The sequence below is a fragment of the Hetaerina americana genome, unplaced genomic scaffold (assembly GCF_022747635.1).
Source record: "Hetaerina americana unplaced genomic scaffold, ioHetAmer1.1.p SCAF_12, whole genome shotgun sequence".
Taxonomy (NCBI): Eukaryota; Metazoa; Arthropoda; class Insecta; order Odonata; family Calopterygidae; genus Hetaerina; species Hetaerina americana.
In genome coordinates this window covers 22,610,762-22,637,413 of record NW_027286292.1, presented here as the reverse complement: position 1 = coordinate 22,637,413, position 26,652 = coordinate 22,610,762, and the positions used below count along the sequence as shown (strand labels likewise).

Here is a 26,652-nt window from a genome sequence, read left to right as displayed (position 1 = left end):
GACATATTAAAATTTTCAAAGGAAAACATGCGAAGGATAATTCCATCAATCTAACCAAAAAACTCAAATGTATAAATATCCCCACCAAGGGGGGATTAATAATAAATTAATCTCTTTTGACGCTTCAAACTTATTCACCTATATCCCCGCTTTTGAAGCCACTCAACTAGCATATTTTACTATGCACAGACGCTCCTCAAGAACAAGTCCATAAAATATATTCACATATGAACCTACGTGTAGAGCAAAATTACTTAACGTTCAATAATAAATTCTACAAATAACTGGAAGGCCTGACCATGGTTTCTATCCACTTACCTCTATTTAGGGATAATTGGAAAAAACAATCTTCAACTCAGCCAAAAAAATAACCGAAATTATAGTATATTGGTTCCGTTATGTGGATGACATCCTTTGCTGCTGGAAAGGAACCAATAGACAACTTTACACCTTTGTTTCATTTTTAGACTCGGCACGTAAGAACAAAATATTTACTATGCTACCGGAACAGAATCACTCGATTAACTTCCTATATCTAACCATCAGAAGAGAGGGCTCAACACACCTGTTCTCAATTTACAGGACCAACATTAACGGACCAAATTATACTACATAACTCCCTAAACCCTATCGCACACAAACTAGCCAGGTTGCACTCGATGCTACACAGACTCCCCAACATCCCACTTAAAAAATCCCACTGCGAAAAAGAACTAGACACCAATAACTATAGCTATTAACAACGGATACAGTGTAAAACTAATAGACACCCTATTAAAAATAAGAGTAAAACAAAAGCATTACACAGCATAACTTCTTTAACCCCTGCACAGTGAGAGCTTCACTTGAAAATGATGTAGTGCATCTAAACTAGTCGGGAATAAATCTTTATCGAGTGGAAAATTGTAATAGTCTTTGATATTATGGTACAGTTCCACTACATCACACCTGGATCAGTAATTTATATTAGTGATGAATAAGTACCAAATTTGGCCAATCTTATGTCACTTCTGTCTAATTTTGATGTATGCCCAAGTTAGGAAATTTACTCAATGATTCAGCTATTTTCATATAGAAAGGACCTAAAGCGAACCCATATTCCGATTCACTACCCTTTAAAATACTAATTATGACCCTAACGTGTTATGAAATGATATAATAAGAGTAATGAAACAATGAATTCCAGTGGGAATATCGGAGACACTTCCCTCATTTTAGAGTGAAATGGAGAAAAACCACCATCCCATCATTTCTTAAATTTGCCGCGACTGAATTCATAAGCACCCCATGACAGCACTGAACTTTATTCCAGCGGGTGGCAGCAGCTCTTTATCTGGGGCCATTTAACGTCGCGAATGATCTTAGGAAGGATACCAATTTAATTTTAATGGGCCCGTTGAGCCAAGAATCCTACCTAGAGCATACTGCCATTATCGTGATCTAAATAGATAACCAAACTTCCAGGTCCGCCAAATGGGGATTCTAGGCGAAGTGAGCGAGGGAGGCTAGTCTCGTAAAAAGTGTTCCACCTTCACCGGCCATGGTTTCTGGTGGAATTTCGCCCCGAAATAAGCGTGGAGACAGTGAATGAAGTCAATGAGGCGCAACGAAGGAAAACAACGTCCGAGTCCCTTATCGAGTTCGGGACGTGCCTTAAATGCTGTAACGACGGATAATAACACTCAGCGCGGTGCTCTTTGTAAACTACCGCTCGTACCCGATACGTCATCCTCTAAGATTAGAGACGCGGATGAAGGAAAAAAAAGATTGAGAACGTGCTAACCTCGAGGGAAACGTGAGCGAATGTGTGGATTCGAGATGCTTAGAGTTGCGAGCTCTTCGTGGGCCTCGCGGAGGCGTCAGGGTCTGGCGCCTGAAGAAATTTCGAACGCCCTCAGAACGCGGAGATGATGTGTGAATTACACATTAGGTTAGGGGCAGCCCACTCCCACTTGCTGTCAGCCCGCTTGCAGGCGCTGAGGGAATGATAGAAACCATGGCAGTTCTCCGATTTTGACGAGAGGAAAAACAGTCGGTTTTTGCAAGAATGCAAAGAGAAAGGTTTCCACGTGTTTGAAATTTAATTAATAATAGTTCACTACTTATTTATGTATTCAACTATTTAAATTTTGATTTTATAGACATTAAATTGCGTTATAGGTTTTTAAGTTACTGCGCTGGTAATCCTCCTAATATCAAGATAATTGACACTAGACGATAAGGCAGTTCATGTAAAGTGGGGGTAAATCTTTGGACTCGAATTCCACCACAACGCGGTAGGTATTTAAATCGTACAGGTAAGACTGGAATAAGTGGGTCTTCACAGGTTAGTACCAATCTCCTTTTATTCAGATACTTTCACATAGTGTTTCCCCCGCTCTTAATAATGCTACTCTGCGCAACCTTTTATCCCCGTGTCCAAGTGCACTCTTGGAAGCCGATGCGCTAATATTCCCGTAAATCGGGAAAGGAAATATTTTAGTGGTCAAGCACGAACTACTTTACTGGACAGAAACCCGATCCACTTTGAGCCGGCCGTGTTAAGTGTTTCAACGTAGTAGTTGTAGTAGTATTTAGGGGAGGCGACCGACAGTTGAGGTCATCTGCGCCATTAGGGATAGACAGGAAAGTATAAAGGGTGGAGAGAAAGCCTACTCGAAAACGAAAGGGGCCAAGGGGTCCGCAGCTTAATGTCCCATCCGACAGGCGGCGTACTCAAATTGCCATCCAAAAACCACCTCAAGTAGGAATCCTTCTCTACTCAGTGTTGATTCCCTCACCACATGATATCTTCTCTGTTTCCTGCCCATCTCCATATTAGCATTTTTCCATCTTTCCGCATACTCCTAATGAACTAGCATTCCAAATCCCTATCCTGTATGTTTCCACCTTGACTGATATTTCCCTCTCAGTGGTCCCCCCTCCGGAGACCCGATTGTGTGATTATTTTACCTCTGAAATATTTTACCTGGAGGAATTCTATCGCGTCATATTTGAAGGTAAGGCTGTATCTTCCAGGGAAACTAATGTGGTGGCTTCCCGTTACCTTCCACATTTTAGTACTACTGTCGATTCCGTGACTTTCACTCTTACCTACAGCTGTGCAGTCGGTAGAGTTACTAAATACTACCTTGATCAAAAAGTTCCCGGAATAACCACCGTGTGGCGCTCCCATCGTTCCGATTTGAGTTCTGTTTTTTTTTGTTAAATTGGTACATCTGTTGTTGATATTCCCTTTAAATCTTAGTGTCATAACTTGACATTTGCAAAAGTTACGTAGCCAAGAGTACATCTATCTCTGTGTGTGTTGGCGATTTTTTACAATTGCAGAAATGGATTTAAATTTGCAACAACGAACTTGTATTAAATTTTGCGTAAAAAACGGATTTAGTGGCGCACGGACGTTGGAAATGTTGGAAAAGTGTTTCGGCAACGATTCTCTAAAAAAAACGGTCGTTTACCAGTGGCACGAGCGGTTCAGAAGTGGTCGTGAGTCAATCGAAGATGATGAACGCAGTGGCAGACCATCGACATCGAAAGTCGGTGAAAAAATTGATAAAGTAAAAGAAATGTTGGTCAATAACCGCAAATTAACCATCAGAGAAATAGCGGAGGACTTGAACATTGCCTATGGATCCGCCCAAGACATTGTGGTTAATGATTTGGGTTTCCGTCGTGTAGCAGCAAAGTTGGTGCCAAAAGACCTCAATTTCATGCAAAAAAGGGACCGTGTTGACGTCGCAAAAGACATGATTTGCGAGGCTGAATCCGATCCCACATTCATCAAAAGGATCATTACTGGAGACGAGACGTGGGTTTATGAGTACGACACGCAATCCAGACATCAGGCAAGTGAATGGCGTTCACCAAATGAGCCGAGACCAAAAAACCACGTCGTTTTCAGTCAAAAATGCTGACGGTTTTCATGGATTACAACGGTGTAGTGCATCATGAATTTTTGCCAGAAGGCCAGACAGTAAACAAAGAGTATTATTTGGGCGTTATGAGACGTTTGCGTGAAGCAATTCGCCGAAAGAGACCAGAAATGTGGGCAGAAAACTCGTGGATTTTGCACCATGATAACGCACCGTCGCACAGTGCTATCATTATTCGTAATTTTTTGACGAAAAATGCAACAAATACCATCCAACAGCCACCGAATTCACCTGATTTGGCTCCCTGTGACTTCTTTCTGTTCAATCGAGTTAAAAAACCATTACGGGGAACGCTGATTTCATTAGTATATGGAAAATAAAATGCAAAAATAGTCGATATTGACGGTGAGGAGCTGGGGTAAGTGTAATCCACTTACCCCAGCACCTCACCGTCCCTAACACTAAAAAGGCAACAATAGTTGACAGAGAATTTATTAGGACCAGTTCTCTACTGAATTATTCATTATAAGGATGATTGTTAATAACATATAAAAAATTAGAAGAGTTGGCACTCCATACTAGTCAACGATTGGAAAATTTCAAAACCTTATGAGGTAGTTTTGGAGGCATTTTGTAGTAAAGAATGATTTTTTAAATTTTAAAGGAGTTATTAATCATCAGGGAGGGTGTATTATCCCTACTCCGCAAAAAGCCTATCGACTAATAATTAAAAAATTAAATTAACACGCTAATGGACGAACATTCTACGCAAAATTATCACTTGCATAGTTCTAACACCTATATCTACATAATTCCCCGCAAGCCGCTTTAAGGGCATGTGGCGAAAGGTGTTAGGTCACCACCCGTAAAAGAGAATAAAACCACATGCAAAATCAACATATTTATAAAAACCTACACCTATATTGGCGTATACATTCATGTAAACACCTTTTTAACTTCCACGCATGCAAATACACATACTATCAACTAATATACACCATAGAATTTAGTTAAAATGTATACAATAATGTGTAAACTAGCATTTAAAAAGTAGGAAGGGGAAAATCTCCTCTTCCATGGGCATGCAAACTCATGGTCTCCGCCCCTAAAGCCACCAGCAGGGAATGTGACACACCGCTATAGGCAGCAGACGGCGTGAAGCATCCTCCCACAGAGAGAGACGAGAGATGGATGGGGAAGCTTGAGAACAACAAAGGAAATCAGGCAACATTGCACCGATCATTACAGTCATTAAATGGCAGTTCCATACGTTCATGCAGGAGGGGATTTGACAACAAAATCAACGAGGTTAGCGAAAGTGCATGCATTTGGATAAAACTAATTATTCCCCTGACGCTGTTGTGGTCAAGTGGGATTCTTGCTCTTTTAACTCCACAGTTGCTATCCCGAATTGTCCGGGGGAAGAAGGAGTCCTTGAGTCTACTAGTTCTGGTATCTATTTCCCGAATTTTATATTCATGATCTAAGCAACCCATTCATGTTTGAGTGCGAATAATTCGCGATACCTCGGCGCTGAAACATGCGGCACTGAATGTATTAAGTTCAGCCTAGCATTGAATCGACTTTCTTCAAATGATTTCCAAGTCCAGAAGCATTTCTTGGACGCTTTTCGTTTTGTAGTAACAGTTTTTAACGAAACGGGCTGCCTTGCGTTGAACCTTCTCAAATTCCCGAATGAAGCCTTTTCCAGTCGGATCCCGTAGACTACATGCATATTCTAAACGAGACCTTACAAGAGCACGGTAACAACGTTCCTTTACCTTATAGTCACTCCTGCAAACAATGCGTCTACTAAAGCCCAGTCTTTTTTGCTTGCCCGCTGATTTTACGTATGTGGGTACCCCAAGTTAAGTCATTAGTTATAGTAACGCCTATATAGCTTACCATATCAACTCCTTCTAGGTCTACTTCAGCTGGTTTGTAAACGAATCCCATTGATATTTTATAGAAATTTACCACCGAACATTTATTATGGTTTAATGACAATCCTAATTTTGTGCATCATTTCGAAATGCAATCTAGATCCTTCGCTAGTGTTATACGATCCCCATCCCCAGATATCTTCCGATAAATCACCGTTGCATCTGCGAACATCCTAATATTACTTTTCGCTTCGCGGTTCAAATCGTTAACAAAAATCCAGAAAAGCGACGGCCCGACTACACTTCCCTGAGGTACCTCCGAGGTCACTCATTGGAACTAACGCCGTCGAGGAGAGGTATTCTGGGGCATCGGTCGCGTTGCGTCACTTATACGACACAAATTTCCACACAATGAACCTGAAGAAACTAAATCACTGTGTCCTTAAGTTCCATGTACTGCCCTATTCGTGCCATTGCTATCGGCAACCGAAAAAAAAATTTCAATGCTATGCCTATTGAATTAGTCATCATATACTCTAAGCATATGTAGTCTTCCCAGTCAGCCATTATCTTGGTGTCCCTGCTAATCCTCGAGACGGATTTTGCCACCATTGTGTCTAAGGATGTCCGAGCCATTTCAAATCCATATACCGTTCCTAAGTAGTCAATTTATAATGGACGCTTGAGTAACTAATTCAAGTGCCGAGCTTGCATATGTAAAAGTGAATTTCTATTTTTCTTCCCATGAAGTAGATTAGGTAGGACAAAAAACTTTTACAAGCATCTTTTACAAATCTCGTTTACCAGTCCCTACCTTTAGATGGAACCAAAAACGTTCGCAAGTAATCAAATGGGAGAAATTGTTGAACCTTCTACACCAAGCTCTGGACTCCTATGCCGACAGCGTTTATCTATTAAATCTTCCAGGAAAAAAGTAATTTGAGAATTTCCAGCTTTACATCCAAAATAGTCAATGGAGAAGTCGAACCTTTTCTTGGGGTTTCATTTAAAGTTCAACAGCCAAAAACCAAATCTCTCTATCATCAAGCATGAACGCCTTGAATCAGTATGGATGGATGTCCATAAGCTGTGACCTCTGAATAAGATTATATATAATATTGCCGAGATGCTTGGAATTTCTGCAAATATTTTGTTACGTATTACTCAACTCTAGCCAATAAAGAAATCATTTTTGAATCTTTTGACGGAAAGCGATTGCTAAAAATAATCATAAAAGCTACAATACAGCTATTTTAGTGAACAATAAGGAGATAAATGCTCTCGCATGCATGAAGTCGCCGCTCTTAGACTGAGAATTGGACTGTTAGTGCGTTGCTTAAACATATGGTCATTGCAAATGATGAAAAAATCATCTTTGTGGACAAGAGGCAAATTGAAGCTGACTAACAGCGATCATCTCGAGCAGCGTTTTATCTCCGAGCGATCGAAACTCCCTCTTCCGCTTCTCCGACCCGACGACGAGTCACAACGTGTGAGGACTGGACTTACTTCAACGTGCGCAAGGGGAGGGGGAGGAGAGGAGGAACCAGATGTGGTTCCAGTGGGGAACGGGCCTCAAGGGCGACGGCACGATTCGGAGCGAGAGCTCTCTGCAGAATGGCAGCCCGACGACACAAGGAAGAGAAAATTCGACATCAGGACCAGTTCCGCAAAATTGTGGTGCTCATTGAGCAGGCAAATAATGTGAGGGTCGACGACGTCCCAGCATCCTATGTGAAGGAAGGTTTTACGGAGTGAGTGCAACCGCTAAATCCTTTCGCCCCCACACTTCGTATGTTTTATGGTAAGAAGTGCGTGGGAGGGGAAAAAACCGCAAAGTCAAGAGCGCCTGAAGGAAGCTGACCTCCTTAACTCTCCTTGAGAACGCGTCGCAAAAATATGGAACACACAACACATGGTCGTTCTCATAAAATCTTTTAGTGAACCTTGCGTACAACTACATCTTAAATCATTCCATATTTACCACAAAATGGAACCTTTGGTTTTGTAACCATTTTTCCATTGCTTTCGATAATTTCTTTGTCTTATTTTTTCCGCTATTCATTCGATATTACTTACGCTCGCTATATTATTACAGCACACTCGCATTAGTACTAATTGGTACCAAGGGCAAAGCTACTTCCATTCTGCTCTCATAACTGTAGCCAACGGAGCTAATTGGTAAAGTGGAACCAAAGGTTAGTGCGGAAATAATAAGGTGAGTCAAATTATTGATAATAAATACTTGAACAACGCTTTTCCAGAAATTCTTTGTCATCAACGGTCATCAATCCAATGACTGGTTTCACGAATATGTACTTTTAATTCTCCTATAAGGCGATTTAACCAGGTCTCAATAGTTTTTCTCTTTGGAGTCCTCCATTATTTGTTCAATAGATTTCACATCCGACGTCCTACTCTGTAGTTTTTTCCGTTCACTTACCTCCTTCGTAACTGTCTTCATCTGATCTTCGTGTTTTACAATATTCCCGATTAACTAAAAAGTTTTTCAGTTTCCATTGGACTCGATTCTTCCCCTTCTCTTCGCAGAAACTTTGTTCGCAATTCGAACTGTACATTTGATCCTCATCATTTCCGACGTAAGATTTTCAAATTTCACTGCTTCTAATGCTCTCGTTTCTGCTGCTGTTATTTTTCATGCCCTGCTACCATAATAAAGTACGAGTATGCATGCTCCAGAAATGTGTTCAAATTGATTATTTGCTGCCAGGGAAATGCTACCGACTGCCAGTAGCCTTTTGGCAGTACACCTTCTTTTACTAGGCCATTATACTAGTTATTTCCACAGTACTTCTTCCATAATTGCTCTTTCTGCTTCTGAAACGACAGCATTCTTTGATGCATAGAATTATTCGATAACAAATCAATTGAGAAATTAGAATTTACATGATCCATTATCTGCATAACCGCGCTTAAAAGAGGAGATGCGTACTGCATAACAGCAATTTGCACATATATATGCGAACGTTTTAGGCTCAATTTTGTGAAAAATCATGACCACTATATAATTAAGCTTTATGATTATATTTTCAGAGTACATTTATTTAGGTGCTACTGAAATAAATCCACTGAGAAAATATAGATAGTTTAACGATTTAATGAATTCGCTGATACTTGGTTAGGAGATGTAAAATTCGTGAGTTCTTAGATCGTGTAGAGAAACTTTTAAAAATGCTGACACCGTTAATAATGATGGATTGCGTATAGCACCAGAAACTTCTATATTGGTTTTACCTATAAAATTAACTTTACGACATTGATAATTTATAATTTCTAAAATATCTATATTAAATTACATAAGAAGTCATTAAACGTTTAAAAGTCCGAGACAATTGACGCCACATCCACGCAGGATTTCATCGGATTTTCAGGTTTTCGAGAAATTTTCATTGTAGAGCAAAGGAAAGGAAGGTTTACACCGTTTATTCGTCATTCTTCCCTTCAGAGGAATGAAGAGTTGATATTTTGGAGATTTATAAACCCCATGAAACTTGGTGAAACCAGACCTTATCTATTTGACCTCAACTCCTTAAATACTGGCTTTTTATTTCATTAAAATAACACTTTTACATACTAAAGAGTTAAAATATCCATAGTTGAGAAGGAATTGTCTCAGTCAACGCAATGGCTTCTGCGGGGGTTTTAGATTTCCCGAAGGTGTACAAGGTCAGCCCAAAAATAAACATTTTTAACTAGCATGCTAATGAGCTGGAACAGCGCGATTAAGACGGAGACTCTATACATGGTTTTAACAATGGTCTTATAAATTATTCATCAAGCTCCATGCGTTTGAGTAAAAACGTAATGAGTACCCTCGGTGATTTTCGCCCAGCAGAACTAATGGTCTGTCAAGATAACGTGTGTTTCGGTAAATGCTGTTTCTAATTGGGGACAGCATTTTTAGAAACTTTCCAAATTATGAAACAATCAAATTTGGATGATTTTATGTTAAGCTTAAAATCGAGTGGAGTCCGTCAAAGACGATCTCAAACCTGGACACTCTTCTCGCCGATGGACGAATTCCAAGCGGAGAGAGAGTATGTGAACTGCGATTCTTGGAATTCGGCGTTAAACCACCCGTGAAGTTCCGGAAGACGTTAGGTGCTTGATCTTTCAAAAGTAACTGCCGCATCTGAGAAACTGAATGACTCATCGTGCTGCGCAAAATCTGTGCCACGGACGCTGGCAAATATTCAAACAGAGGACGTGGGTCGATATCATAAAGAATCCGTTTGATCGTTCAAAATCTGATCAAATCTTCCTGGAGATATCACTATAGATGACGAAACGTACTTTTACGGCCAAGGGTGATAGCAAGAAAGTGCTCTCGTAGCAGAGGGCGGGAGAAGCCGCCTCGAGGACCCGTAAGGACCACGCCAGTGTCGCTTATGCCGATGTAAAGATGATGTTGAAAGTTTTGCTCAACTGGAAGGTCATTGTTCACCACGAGTTTCCTCCGCGAGAACAGATCGTAAACGAAGAATAGTGTTTGGGTGTAGTGGATTTGTGGAAGACAGTGCGAAGAGCTCATGGCTGGAGATGTGAACAAACAAGGCCTGGTCGGGTCAGTACGACAATGCACCTGTTCACGCGTCACTCTTTATCCGTGAATTTCTGGCAAGGGATCAAACCGGCGTGTTACCCCAGCCACGCTAGCTTCCAGCCCCCCCCCCCCGCAGATTTTTTATTGTTCCTGAAGTTAACAGCTTCAGGCTTAACTTTGTGGAATTCCTTCATGATGAGGGTAAAAAATAACAGAAACTTTTAACTTCCACTCACTTTTAATGTCCTATGACCATGGTTTCGATGTTGCCTGATGATGATGCGCAGCTAAAAACCATGGTCGTAGGACATTAAAAGTGTGTGGAAGTGTAAAGTTTCTGTTATTTTTTACACTCATTGTTCCTGAAATTAAAATCTACCCACAAGGTCGCCGAATGCAGATGATATAGGAGATAGAAGAAAAATTTCCGAGAGGCCTCTGCGCCATCCCGCAAAACGCTTTCCTTTTCTTCCATGGGAGGAAGAAACGTTGACAGTGGTGTATTAACAGTGAAAGGGATTACTTCGAAGTGGACGAATCTTTTTGCTCAGTAAACAAACAATGAAGGAGCACAAAAGAGCTCTTTTGCACTCCTTTATTGGTTGTTTTTCGTCCTTTGGACAAACGTAGTGAAGATTGAGCTGATTGGTGGGGCAAAAGGTAAGTCGGGAACCCATGGGTTGAGGCAGGGGTTTAATACCACAAACACCGATATCTCAATAAATTTTGACTAGTTCATACCCATATTATCTATTATGTCTATCTACTATCCATCTATTATGACTATACTCAAGCTCTTCTGCAATGTGTTTTTCCGTGAGAAATCTTGGAGAATACATGTAGGAGCAAAACTTTTCTTTTATACCTGCATGGAAAAAATTTTATTGAAATCAATGGGTCTGCAGACTCATATCATTCATGTAGTGGCCACTAACATGACGATTGCACTAGCAAAACTATCATTCCCAACACTAACGAAGGGGTATGGAAGATCCTTGATTTAAGCCAATCGCGACCGTCCTGATAGCTCATGAGCCTCCACTACGCTCTATCACGAGCAGTCAATTCACATTCATTCAAGCAGTCACTGATTCATTCAAGTGGCCAGGATTGAGCCCCATGAAATGAATGATTTAGCACACGACTGCCACACACGAGCAAGGTGTACACACTCTGAAGAAGGGCGAGATTTTTTCGTCCCAAGCATGCCTGAAAGAAAGAGGAGAGGCGAAGAAGAAGATAGATTCCATGAGATGACTGGAGAGTAAATAAAATAGCACTTTTTCACTTTAGAATTAAAAAGTTTTGAAAGACGCGTTTCAGCTTCATAAAATGTTATCAGGTGCCTGAAGATGTCTTCTTTAAGCTGAAATACGCATTGTATTAAAGTGGAAATATGCTATTTTATTAATTTACCAGTTATTAATGGGGCGTGTATTTACGTCCTTACAATCAGATATGACACTAGTTTATCCGTACCCTTTTTCAGGGCGCACATAACTGAATAAATGTCTGTAAATACCGTCTCACTCGTCTGGGGAATGTTCTCCAAAATAATATAGCAATGCGCACAAAGCTGTGATGCACTCAATCAGGCTAATATCGCATTTGTGGTAGTCATAGTAAGCCTTCATGATTTTCATTATGTGCAGAACACAGGCGTACATAGATGGCGTTGCATCGCTAAGGATAGGGAAGTTCGGTTGATCTGGCCCACGTAGTATTTCTTCTCCAGATCAAAATGGTGCACTATTTTTGTGAATAATATTAATGCATGATGAAAAATATGTCGAGATATATTCAGAAGTAAGTTTCACTCATGACGATAGGCAGTAGGTGTGTGTGTATATGTACACACACACACACACACACACATATATATATACTATACATATATATATATATATATATATATATATATATATATATATATATATAAGGCAAAAAAGTTAGTTCTCGTGAGTAGTAGTCCTTAAGAACTGTCAAAGCTCACCTATAATAGGTAGAATGCCTTCAATGAATATATATATATATATATATATATATATATATATATATACACACACACGAGATCTGTTCAAAAAGTATCATGACTTATCAGTTTTTTCACAAATTATTTATTAATTCATGAGTATCTATTTTGTCCCCTTCAACGTAATCCCTATTAGATTAGTTATACACTTGTGCGAACGTTTTTTCCAATCCTCGAAGCACTTCAAATAATCATTTTCTGTGATCTTGCTGAGCTCCTCTTTCGATGCAATATTTGTCTCGTCAATCGTATCGTAGCGTCGTCCTTTCATGGGCCTTTTCAGTTTTGGGGACAAGAAAAAGTCACTGGGGGCCAGATCTGAGGAATACGGTGGCTGCGGCATCAGTAGTGTGTTGTTTTAGGCCAAAAATTCGCGCACAAGTAACGATGTGTGAGCAGGGGCGTTGTCATGGTACAAAAGCCAATTTTTGTTCTTCCACAAATCCGGGCGTTTGTGGCGGATTGCTTTGCGCATATTGCGCATAACTTGTAGGTAATTTACCGTTCTACCCTGTGGCAAGAACTCATGATGAACCACGCCCCTGTAATCGAAGAAAACTGTAAGCAAAACGTTCACATTCGACCGAACTTGGCGCGCTTTTTTCCGGTCTCCGCTCGTGCTGCAGCTTCGGTTGGGATGATGGAGTTTTAGTTTCTACGTCATAACCATAAACCCATGCATGATTCGTCACCAGTTATGAGCCTATGGAGCAAATTTGGGTCGTCGCGGACAGAGTCCAACACCTCATTAGCAATGTTAATGCGTTGCTGTTTTTGGTCGAATTTGAGCAACTTTGGTACGAATTTCGCGGCGTCTTACCTAAATAATTGGTAAAAATCGAATTGCACGAGCAAATCGATATGTTTCGGTCCTCAGCAACTTCTCTGACGGTGATTCGACGATTGGCCAATACTATTTTCTTCAATTCATAACGCCACGAAAAAATCGAAAATCAAATATACGTAGCCCACGGAAATTCAAAATTCGCTACTTTTTGAACAGACCTCGTATTATTAGTAGAAATAAAAGTGGACCCAACAAAATTGGTCATTGCTCAGGTACCACCAAGCAAACAAAGGGAGCAAGAAGTCGATAGGATATACGATCCATTAGAGGACATAATCGCCAAAAGACAAAACAGGGAGGGTGGTTTATGAATTGAAACGTAGGAGCACTAACTGGATCGACAAGTAAGGAGTATCAACAGGCTGTAGAGAAAATCATGAGGGATGAAAGGGAGCTGAGTACTCTCCAGGAAAAATGGAAACACATAAAAAGGGACATCGACAGTCGTCAAAAACACAATAGGAAGAGTAAACAGAAAAAGGACAAGGGAACCTTGGATTACGGACGAGACTATTAGGAAGATGGACGCGAAAAGGAATTGGAAGAATATGAATACTGAGTTAGGTGGAATGAAGTATAAAGAATTCAATATTATTCTGAGGTAAACATGGGGAAAGAAGCGTGGTGGAAGGCAAATTGCGAAAATATAGAAAGTTTTCAGAGAACATGTAGGACCAATTTGTGCTTTGAATAGGAAGGGGAAAGCACTGTGCATTACTTACTCAGCAGTTAAATTGTAGTTATGAAATTATGGGATATTTAGTCAAGCATGCAAAATTTCTACATAGGAATTAGGCATTATTTTTATTAGACTCCTAAGTGGTAAACCTTTCAATTTAGATTAGCATCGTCTTTTAACTGCAAAACTTATGAAATGATAAAGATATGACTTAAAAAGTGAACTTCACATGCAATATGAGTTTAATTTATTTTAAGCTAACCAAACTACTGCCATCGTACTCTCTTTGGCGTATATACCCCTTGCACATATTTAATTGTGAAACCTTGGGCCAAATAATATCGAGATTCCACCTTATTAACAGTTACTGTGCAAGTTTTGAGATACATACAAATATTTGGAGTTTGACTAGCTGATGGATGGAGGAGGAGAAGAAGCGAACACACATATATCAAGCGGCTTTGTTCAATAGCCGATATACCTAGTTTCACGATTCCGTAGGAAAAGCCTATTTCCTTTTACTTCAACATCACTTCGACCAGTAAACACCACAGTGGAAAGCCTCGAGCTGACGGCTGGAAAGTTCATTAAAGGCTCGCGTACCGATAAAGAAAATTAATTGCAATTATTTTCCGCCCTGGTCTGAGAAATCGATTGATTTTAAGGTATTTAAGAGCTAGCTTGTGTCTGTGCATATATATATATATATATATATATATATATATATATATATATATATATGTATATATATATATACACACATATATATATATATATATATATATATATATATATATATATATATATATATATATATATATATATATATTCAAGGCTCGTGGCTAAAACGGCAAAGGCACGACATCTCTAGACCCTTCCTTGGTGAGGATTCACAACTGAGACTTCCGAAACCTTTCCGCGCAAGCACATTCCTCTGTGAGGGGGAGCCACCCGTTCGCCGATACGCGGGGGAACACCAGCCGGCATTGGCCACAAACTGGACGCTATGACCCCTGGGTAGAGAGATGTCGCCAATTGGAAAGAATAATTGAAAAGCAAAATACTAATTCTTGTTTCTTTATCATTATATTTCATACTTAAGATGATTGTTGCAGAACAAGTGCATCTCTTGGACCAACTTTACGAAACTTTTTTATTAGTCGTTTTTAGAGATATTTAGTTTTTATTAAAACATTGAATGTTTCCTCAGGGTGCAATTCTAAAAATTACATCGTTTTTATAATGATACATATCTTTTTATACCTTTCATGCAACCGAATACTGTTTTCCTTGCAAAGGGGTGTATGAAGGTTTTGATTAAAGTGGATTAAAAATTTTTGGGAACCCAGGCAGATGGTATGCTCCCGAGCACATACGTGAGGATGCACTTCGGAAATCCAATCATCCAGGACCTCATTTCAGATAACTTCGACGATCCAGATATCGGAAATCAACGGACGCTAATTTTTACTACATTTTGACCCTTTTCGAGTGAAACTCAACTGTGCGATATCTAATTTTTGCATCCGGCCGACACCGTAAACAATTTACAAGGGATGGGCAAGCTAAAAACGCCAAAACTGTAATTTTAAATAAAACAGTGTGAATAAAATAGCAAATTTGGTTGACATAAGTTACTTTGAAGGTATGTTGATCAGACTACATATACATACGTGTGAACCAAGGAGGAAAAAAGACAAGAATATTTTCTCCTATTGCGCATGCTTAATACATTACTAACCGTGAATTCCTCAGTCTTGACCAGAGACGCGACGACGAGGAGGCAAATTCTTCTACTCTGTTGTTAACCATTTTGGACGAGTATCCCGTGCAATCCGAAGAAGTAAGGCGAGAGCCAGGAACTCTTCGCCGGGTTAAGGCAACATTCACACGCAGCACAACACTTTCACTAGAGTCAGGACGATTTCCAAATTTTAAGTGCCAATTCTTTCTCCATCACACAATGCGGGATTCGTTGCGTAATGAATTGAATGGTTGGCGGAAAAGCGAGCAACGATGTACAAAACAGCACACCGGCGCTGCACACTAACTGTGGGAGATAGATTAGGGTTGGCGGGCTCCACGCGATTGGTATGCGGCCGTGGAATTCTCAAGTTCTGCTTCCACTTATTCCATGACATCCGTCTGTCAGGCTTCCTCGTCGAGTGTTCTTAAGGTACAAATGCTGCGAAAAACCTTCGGGTCACCCTAAACCGTGACCTATATTAAGCGGCTGATTTATTATGACCGGTAGGGTCGACCTCGTAATCCATATGCTGCATCGCAAACATTAATTATTCGATTTAGGCCAAGGTATGTGGTCCGTTTAGTATAATTGTGTTTCCGTTCGAGCGGAACTTTCGATATCTGATTTCACTCAGTTGTGTTTCGGAAATTATGCATCTTACGGATCCCCTCGTCATGTGTGAGCTATTTTGGATGATAATGGTTCCCGGCGGGTACGAAAACGAAGAAGGGAAAAAATAACGAGAAAATTTTGTTTCTGTTTTTCAGACCACAGAGGTAAAATTATTAACCTTGCTGGATGATAAGCGACTGGGCTACACCGATTTCACTCAACAAGGAGTTCTAGTATACTCAAGAGTTGAGGTTGTGTAATGCCAGCGAACTTTCTTCCAGAATTCAAATAATTTGTCCTAATATTTCTTTCTACCCAAACGACAATAGTTATTTAGTATCCGATAGCTTCTGCATCACTTAGAAAATAACTGTAAACGAACTTTGAAGATAAAAAGAAACAAAAGGCGTTTTTTCACTATTTGCTTGAAACTTAAGAATTGGCAAACCGTTCCCTGAAAGTATTTGTTAAAAAAGTGCGATCGGATGTGAGAATATTTTTTACAAACAGGGAGAGAAAGCAAGTACTGTGAGTTCACTGACAAATTAATAATCCACAAAAAACTAGGCATTGGGTAAAATGAAAGGGATTGAAAGCAGGAGAAAAAATGGATATTGTCATTAAGATATAATACCCTACAATAACTCTACTAATGACCGCTTCTTTTACCGTTGCGCCTAAAAGATTTTACTAATGGTGGAATCATCTGAAAACGTAAAGAGTGAGTCCCTCCGTCACTATTTTCAAGAATTCGTATGGCTTAGCATAGAATGAAAACTCGGGAATCTAACTTCACACACAATGATTTTTCTAACTTAGCCTATGCTCACGCCAATAAAGACCCCATTCGCCTTTAGCATACTCTCATACGTATGACAGAGAAATTGACGCGTCACCCCATTCCTGCTTTCTGACTGCCGTTCCCGACGCGTTAAGCGCAAGTAATCCTTTCTTGCTCCCGAGTTCAACCTAACAATAGAATTCCCCAACACGATGTAACCAGGCAGAAACCTCAGTGTATTTTTAGTTCATACTTTTGCCAAGAAAAAACTTCCTCAGCCCGTTTTTTTCCGACCTAGATCTCTAAAACTGATCACAACGTGAGGGCAGCAGTTGAGTCTTGTCTCCAGCCAGTTCCATTAAAGCAATTTGTTTCCTTAGTGATTTCCCTAGATCGAAGGAAGACATTCGATTCTTGCAAATTCACGACTCACTTTCATTATTTATCTTGCTTTCAATTTCCTCACATCCTGTTTTTGGACCCGCTGTTATTCAATTTACGACCTAATTCAAATATTTTTCTACGAAAGTCCAATTGATAGCAACGAAGATAATGTACCAACTTCGTCAGATCCACTGGACTTGCGGACGGAAATTAATATTGTGACGCTCTTTCCCGATGTTCCTGAGGGATAAATAACCAGGGCGCCAGCAATTGTCAGCAGTGAAATTCCCTGATTGATTTTTTTCAACTGTCCTCGATAATTTGCAGAAATTTAAATAACATTTTTGACTCGCTCTTTTATGTATTGGTTACACAATATATCATGGAATTATCATAAAACCAGTTTTATTGGTCATTAACAAAGTATATGCTGACTAAGTAACAGCTATGTTGAATTTCAAAATATAAAATATCTTATTAAAAATTCACACTGTATTGGGGTGTCAAAGGATTAAGTGGTTTAATTATTATTACATTGGAGTTTAGAATAAAACTAAAATAGGTCTTCATTTTGCGTTTTTCTTGTGTAAAGGTGTCACAAAGTGCCAAAGGTATGCATAAAATTCAACTACTGCCATAAGGACATGAAAAAATTTAGAACCCCACCAAACTACAAAAATTTTTCTTATAAATATAAGGTCCTCTTCTGTGAAGTATATGTAAAACTATACATTAGTATACAAACTCACATAATTCTTCAATTTTTAAATCATGCTTTGAAACCATCAGGAAATGCCACAACAAAAATCTAAAATAATATCTTAATCCTCTTCCTAAAGGTATGAAGGAAATGTTAACAATTCCACAGAATATTGAAGAAAAATATAATAAAACATGAGGTAGTAACATTACAAATAAATATACAAATATAGCTTACAGTTAAAAAATAATTTTTTGATTTTTTTAGGATTTGTGTATTGATTTCTTCTGATTTCTGCTCCTGTTCTCCCTTTAGGCTCTTCAGTGTCCCCACCCCTTCAGATATCCCATTTCTATTCCCTTTGCTGCTAGCTCAATTTCACTGCAGAAAAATTCCAATTTTCCTAACTCAACAGCTGCTAGATACCACAGGTGAGCATTAGTAGCATAATGTGAAGAAGTGACAAAATTTCTATAGTGTTGAACAAAACTTTTTCAGGTAATTGTGAGCATACGAAATAATTTGAAATCATCATGTATGTTAGGGAGAAATGAGGAATTTATATTGTTATTTATGAGATATAAAATAGTAGAAACAATTTCTCCTGGAATTGGAAATGTGAACTTACATTAATTGCATCATTCTATGTTCTGGAGGTTACTTCCCATACAGTAGGCCAGTTACTTCCTTGGACCAACAACTGAGGCATACAGATTTTGAGAGCCATCCACTCCCATTCATGTTACACCAATGAGAAACATCTACATATGAATTCAAATTAATTTCATAAATGATTCAGGGCATTCGCCCAGATGATCCCATTTCAGATGACGATCACTTAATTTAAAATTATAGCTAGACTCACCCAATAATTTCATATTTGCTTGTAGTTTTCCTCTTAATCAACTAATTTTTTAATTAATTAAAAATAGCAATTTTCCACAAAAATAAAATTTAATGCGACCGGTTTCAATGTTACTACATCATCATCAGGTGATAGTTAAACCTCAGAGTCCAGTATATATATGATTAAAGGCAAGTAAGGGGAGGGTGGAGGAAAAGAGGGGAAGAGGGGGGAAGGTGGAAGGCAGAATGGGTGACTATGTGAGTGGGGTGGGGGGAAGAGGGTTGGGGAAGACAAGGTGCAAAGACCCTAGGAGTCCGGAGAGCGCGTCGTGGCCGAATGGAGGGGGGTGTCTCGTTGAGGGTGTCCCACGGTGCGCCGCAAAGCTCTTCGGGCCGCGGGGGAAGAGGACGGGATCGGGGGTTTTTCCCTATGGTCGTGGTCTGGGAACAAGGTATCAATACACAAATAAGCACTGAGTTGAAGGGTAAAGATTGGGATCACTGTATAGTTTTAAGGGGGCGCCCTAGCGAGGTTTTAGGGAAAGGGTGTAGGAGGGAATGTTATCACTAGCACATGCCGAATAGGGGGGGGGTTGGATTGTCCCGCAGCGGTGAACCTTCCCTCCTCGTCCGTGAGGAAAGGGGTGGGGACTCGGGGTTTCCCACTTGTCCGGGAAAGCATGGTCTCCGTCTGCAGAGGGGGGGGGAAAGGAAGGAAATATCCAATGAGAAGGGGCAAGGGATCACTGGTCACATGTACGTCTTGGGAAGGTGATGGAGAGGAGGGGGGAGGGTGAAGATAAAAATTGGACTTCGTAGATCAGCTCCAAGTCCTTGCGATGTAAGATTTCCAGCTGTTCCATGGCATCCAGCTTCCTTCCTTTTTCCAAATTGTGAAGCACTTTGAATTCGAAATTGCTGAAATGGTTAGAATCGAGAAGATGTTTGGCAAATAAAGAGTTGGTATGACCTGTTATGTAGCCTTTCCTATGTTCCCCGATACGTGTCGAAAAACTCCTGCCAGTCTGACCAATGTAAATGGCCCCACAATCACACCGAATTTCATATACACCACTTTTGGTGTTGCAGTCTATAGGATCTTTGTTTGAGCATAGGGCTTTATATAGAGTATTGGGGGTATAAAAAGAAATGCGGAATTTGTCTTTGGGAAACCTGTTCGCGATTTTATATGACACAGAGTTATGGAATGGAAGTTTGCACCATTTGCGCTCAGAGACTGTAGTGACTGCAAGGGAGATGTTTAATTTCAGGGTCTGTTTCTTAAGTTTTTTCTTCAGTATATTATCAATTATGCGGACATGGTAACCGTTCTTAAAGGCTATGTGCTTGATCGTATTGAGCTCTCGTTCGAAGTTGGATTTGGACAAGGGGATACTGATTAATCTGTGGATCATGGAAATGAAGCTGGCTAGTTTGTGGGTGAAGGGATGGCAGGAGTCTGAGGGTATCACTTGGTCTGTATACGTGGGTTTCCGAAATATTGAAAAATGATGTGTGCTTCTTTTTATTTCAATAGTGAGATCCAGGAAATTGATTTTATGGTCCACTGCCGATTCCATGGTGAAAGTTATAGATGGGTGGATGGAGTTTATGAAATGTAAGAAAAGGTCTAACTGTCTATCACTGCCTGTCCAGCAGCATAAGATATCGTCCACATATCTAAACCAGTATAAAATGTTATTCTTGAATCTATTTTCACTTAGGATCTTGTCCTCTAAATTATCCATAAAAACTTCTGCGAGGAGAGGGGAAAGGGGTGACCCCATAGCCAGACCATCCTTTTGTTTATAGTAGGTGCCACAGAATAAAAAATAATTTTGGTCTACACAAATTTTGAAACTTTCCCTAAAACCTCGCTAGGGCGCCCCCTTAAAACTATACAGTGATCCCAATCTTTACCCTTCAACTCAGTGCTTATTTGTGTATTGATACCTTGTTCCCAGACCACGACCATAGGGAAACCCCCCCCCCCCCGATCCCGTCCTCTTCCCCCGCGGCCCGAAGAGCTTTGCGGCGCACCGTGGGACACCCTCAACGAGACACCCCCCTCCATTCGGCCACGACGCGCTCTCCGGACTCCTAGGGTCTTTGCACCTTGTCTTCCCCAACCCTCTTCCCCCCACCCCACTCACATAGTCACCCATTCTGCCTTCCACCTTCCCCCCTCTTCCCCTCTTTTCCTCCACCCTCCCCTTACTTGCCTTTAATCATATATATACTGGACTCTGAGGTTTAACTATCACCTGATGATGATGTAGTAACATTGAAACCGGTCGCATTAAATTTTATTTTTGTGGAAAATTGCTATTTTTAATTAATCATGATATTCCACCATATCACGCCTGAAACGTCTCTTTTTAATTTTTTAATGCTAAATGCCCAAATAAATGCCCACAGTGAATTCAGATCATGCATAGTGGCTTGATCCAATCAGATCTTGCATAGCTGGATAGAAATTATTTGGAAAAATACTAACTGCACTGAAATTATAATGTTATAATGAGTGGCTAGACACAAAATGCCTACACACTCACTATGTATCAACAACCACCATGCATCCTGCAAACCCTATCTACACTGGAGTAGCTCTACAACAGAGTCTACTGGTGTGCCAGTCCCAAACATGACCCTATCCGTAAAGCCTCATTTGATATGTGTCACAAAATTTTTCTAAATATCTCAAGCCCAAACACTGACTATCAGGTCAAATTTAAAACCCTCTAGTTGGCCTGGATATTGTTTCTTGAAGCTTAATGGCACTCATTATTGTTAACTAGGCTCTATTCCCTATCCACATCGTTTTTTCTTCTACCCCTAAACTGCTTATTCAAATCCTTCCTCTCTCACACCTCTACCATCTCTACTGCTGGCCAAAGGTGATTGCACCACTGGAAATTATAACCGCTCTCTTTTTAACTCACACATATTCCAAATTTTTGGTGGCCAAACCACCTTCCTCTGGGAAAGGAATCATACTGAATTTCCAATTCAATCAGCAATGCTCACAACCTATTGGCTGACTGAAAAGCAAAAGATTGATCATCAGCAAACGTAACTGATTTTATGAATTATCCACCAACTTTCATTCTTATCTCCAGCTTTTAGATCCTCTTTGATCATTTTCTTCACACATACATTGAACAGCAGAGGTGATAATGGACAACCCTACGTTATTTCTTATCATAACACTGCCCATCTGGACTCATCCTCCCCTTGTACATGAAAAACCTGAGACAAGGTACAGGTTGTGGATTAGTCTCCTATCCCTCCAATCTACTCCTATGTTCTGCAATACATTAATTAGTTTTTCCCAATTCACTCTATCGAACACCTTTTTGTGATCTATGAAACAAGCGAATATATCTTGATTGCATTCTGTGTTCCTATATATTAGTGGCCTCATTACAGCAATGGCACAACACATGGTTTTCCCCTTCCTAATGCCAACTGATTATAACCTAAGTAATAATCATTTAAACTGTTTTCCATCCTCTTGCTGATGATCCTGAGAGCCACTTCAGCTGCATGCAAAATCAAACTTATTGTTCTGTAGTCCTCACATGATATAATCTTTACCTATTTTTGAACAGGAACTAGCAATGATCTGACCAAATCTTCCAGCTAAATCCCTCTCTCATAAATGTACAAATTAGCCAATAAAGATTCTTTGTCCCACATTTTTCTTAATTTTTAAGCAGCTGTGTAGGAATATTTTCTACCCCCATGGGCTTACTCCATTTCCCTTAATGCCCTTCCTATCTCACCGTCGAGTGAGCTGGACCTAAGTTATCTTCATCTATATAAAATTCTGTCAATCCTTGCTGGCCTTTGTTATTAACCATTTAGTTCATCTATATATTCCTTCCATTTTTCTGGTTAAACTTATATTTCTCCTACTTATCTCTGATTGCTAAAACAGATTTTCCCTTCTTACCTCCTGACAGTGCTTTAACCCTCCTCTATAGTTCACCCTTTCAACTCCATCGCTCCACCGCTGACTCCTGTCTTATAAACTTCCTGGAACTAATCATTATCAATTTCAAAGCATAGTATTCGATGAAGAGGAGAGGGAGGAGGAATTTAAATAATTGCTGAAAAGAGGGCCAAGAAACCGGGTGGTAGGCTAAGGGGAAAAAAATGAATTCCTCATTATCTATTAGTTGGGATCATGCGCATTTAACGAAATAGGTAGGAGAACAGAAGGGAGAATGGGTTAGAAGCACTTGCTCATCAGCTGATTGAACGTTATTCGAGGAGTACTGGATGATCTTTAGATTGTCTTGTGAAAATTAATTATAAACTCAAATACATCCATTAACTCTGCCAACAAAGGTTCGATGGTTGTGGTCCTAAATACCACCGACTACACAGCATACAACTTTCCAATACCTTTTCCCATTGGCAAATACCCAAAGACTCAAAACCCACACTTCAGGAGGAACTCATTCAATTTCTGCCATCAACAGCCCCAATTAAGGTCTATTCCCTGGACATTGCCCTCCTTTCCCCTTCCTACCCATGCAGGCCTCTTTTCTATATCCTCCATAAGATCCATAAGCCTGAGTCCTGGTTGTCCGATTTCATCCTCTTACAATTCCCAGACAGAGCATTTAAGTATATATATATATGGGGGTCACGGTAGTCCAGGGGGGAGAGCGTTGGACTGCCGACCGGAGGGTCCAGGGTACAATTCCCGGGCGAGGCACCTGCAGCTCCACCCAAATTATGTGATTTTTCGGGTACCAGGTCTTCCTGGGAAACCATAGCCAGCACAGGGAAAGGAACTGGCCCCCCTACCCTGATGTGTGAATTTCACACGCCGTCGGGCTGTGTACTGGGTGAACTCTACCATCACCTACCAAACTGACCTTCTGGTTGATTACTGTGTTTATGGTTTTTTTTAGAAATATATTTTTTAACACATACACATTAAATGAAAACCTTCAAAAAAGGGGTTTCAGGTAAAAAAGAACTAATTAAAACAATAAATCCAACCAACACTTGTTTATTATTCAATTCATTAGAGCTGCATTTTTTATGTCATCAGGACAAGCTTAACTGACCACACAAAATAATTAAGCTGTATTGCTTTATTTTCTTAGGAAAGGAAATATGAAATAAATGGCAACTGACATTTATGATATAATGTAACAGATGCAACATTTAAAATAATACAATTTTAATAAAAACATTATTTTTGCTGGACCCTACCATAAAACCCTGATATCTCTTTTGGGAAAACCCATCAATAACTTGATCTAAGCTAAAATCACAAAACTTTTGATTGAAAATAAAGGAACATTACACGAGGATGCACATACATGAGCCTGGGAGGTGCTACCATTTATGACAAGAGCCACAGACAATGAATTCACAGAGTAGTAATTTAAATTACAGTTAAAAGATTACCATTAATAAAAGGTGAATAATTACAACATGAATTCATTAGCATGTAACTTAAAATACAAAAACTTCTTTCTGGTTACTGATTAAAATGGCACTTCCATAAAGAACTACAAAAATATTAATCAATAAAATATGCCTTTATGCAGCCACAGTTTATTTTGTTTTTATTTCCATAAAATTAAGTTAGATTTATACTTTCAAATATCTAAATAGCATTTTCTTAATGTTTAGTGTAAGGCACACTTTTTCATGAGAGGACTGATAAAGGCATTTTTGATAATATAGCTATGGGAATATACCTCATTCTATATGGTAAGGCATTCCTTATGCCAAAATTGGACCAAACTCAATGAAATTTTTTAACTCTTCCATAAAACAATGGTGTATGTTTTGGGTAAGTGGGTAACATTTCAAGTGATTTGAAGTACCTATTTAAAAACACAAATGAGAATGCTAAATAAAAAATTGGAAAATAAAGAATTTAATTTGAAATGTAGAATGACTGTGATGTATGCAGAGCGATTTCACAGGTTTAAGGGGCTGGGAGTGTGATGATTAGAGGGAGAAGAGGGCATCTGGGGTGGCAGGTTTACGAAGGAGAGATGGGGGTGGTGTGCAGGTAGGAAAGGCACACAAATAAAAATGTACTATTGCAGTCCACCAATAAGCCCAATCAAAATTACAGCAGATACGAGGGTGGTTCAATAAGTAAAAGTGTTCGACGACAAAGGGTGCTCCTGAGAGAAGTTTATGTTGTCATCATGTCCTGCCATCTATCAAACGACAGACGAAACAATTTTCAGACTGATTTAAAGGTTAGTTTGGATTTGGCAGCCATTCGAGTAAGACGTGTTTTGTGATTTTTGCTAAGATGGAAAAAGAGCAGCATTGTTCGGTAATTCGCTTTTTATTTTTGGATGGGAAGAAATGCAAGGAGATAAAAGCAAAGTTGGATGCTGTTTATGGGGACACTTCGCCATCTGTGACCACAGTTGGATATTGGTTCAACGAATTTAAACGTGGGCAACCATCTGCTTTTCATGAGGAGCGAACAGGACGCCAGGCAGACGTGGTTACCGAGGAAAACTTTCAAAAAGTCCACGCCATGATTCACGCTGATCGACGAATGAAAGGGCGCGAAGTAGCAGAGGCCGTGGGTGTGTCGACTGGAATGGCAATTTATATTTTACAAGTTGATAAGTTGGCGATGAAAAAATTGTCGGCCCAATGGGTGCCGTGATTGCTCACGGTGGACAACAAGCTGATTTGGAGTTGTCGCCGCCAAACTGCATGAACTACGTTATGAATTGCTGCCTCACCCCCCATATTCACCCGATCTGGCTCTCTGCGACTTTTTCTTATACCCTAACATGAAGAAATGAAATATTTAGCTCAAACGAGGAAGTTATCACCACGACAGAGGTGTATTTTGGGGAGTTCGACAAATCCTATTTTTTGGAGGGGTTAATAAAATGGCCGGAACGTTGGGAGAATTGTATCTTTCTAAAAGGGGACTATGTTGAAAAATAAAAAAAATATTTTTGAAAAAATGGTTTCTTCATTTCTAACACAAGTACTTATTGAACCGCCCTCATATATGCTAAACAACTTCCCTCATGCTAAAATTCCTAATCAAGTATATTATTCTGCACACTCATCAGAAAAAGTTAATTTATCACAGGAACATTCACAGCAAACTTCAAAAATTGATGGCCACAGCACTTACAGAAAAAATAACTGGGCTTCATAGAGATATTTTCACTAAAATCAGCCCAGTACTATTTACTCTCCAAAAATACAGTTGATAACAGTTACAAGTATATTTAAATAATTAATGGTAATTAAAAGTATTCTTTCAAACACTTGTCATCCTTCATAACCTCAAGAACACTTAATGAACTTGAAATGTATTCACATACATAAACCTGCTGATAATAAATTGTTACCTTAGTCAAATTTTAAATAGAATATCTAATTAAGTTTTTTCCTATTCAAAAACAAAATCTGGAAATGAAAACACTTATTTCATAAATAAATAGCTATTGGTTGGTTCATTCATTGACTTATTTTGGTTATCATTTGGATGGACTTACCATTGCTCAAATGCTAATGAATTTATATTCACAAAAAATAATCACCCAAATCATTAAACATTTTACTTAAAAGCTGTATTCGTCCAGTCTAATCATAATAAGGTCAAATTTTTATGCCAATGGTAGCTGGAATAGCAGGAGTGAATCGGGCATCGGTGATCGCTATTGATACCAATTGACAT

The 26,652-nt window shown here is 39.5% G+C and overlaps 1 protein-coding gene across 1 annotated transcript in view; it reads right to left on the bottom strand.

Moving 5' to 3' along the window:
- LOC139685734 (solute carrier family 41 member 1-like) overlaps positions 1-15,702 on the bottom strand; it is a 134,622-nt gene extending 118,920 nt beyond the window's left edge. The window contains exon 1 of the mRNA XM_071582781.1: positions 15,622-15,702. Coding sequence (XP_071438882.1) covers positions 15,622-15,692 — 71 coding nt within the window. The 5' untranslated portion in view covers positions 15,693-15,702. The remainder of the gene's footprint in view (positions 1-15,621) is intronic.
- Positions 15,703-26,652: the final 10,950 nt, after the last annotated feature.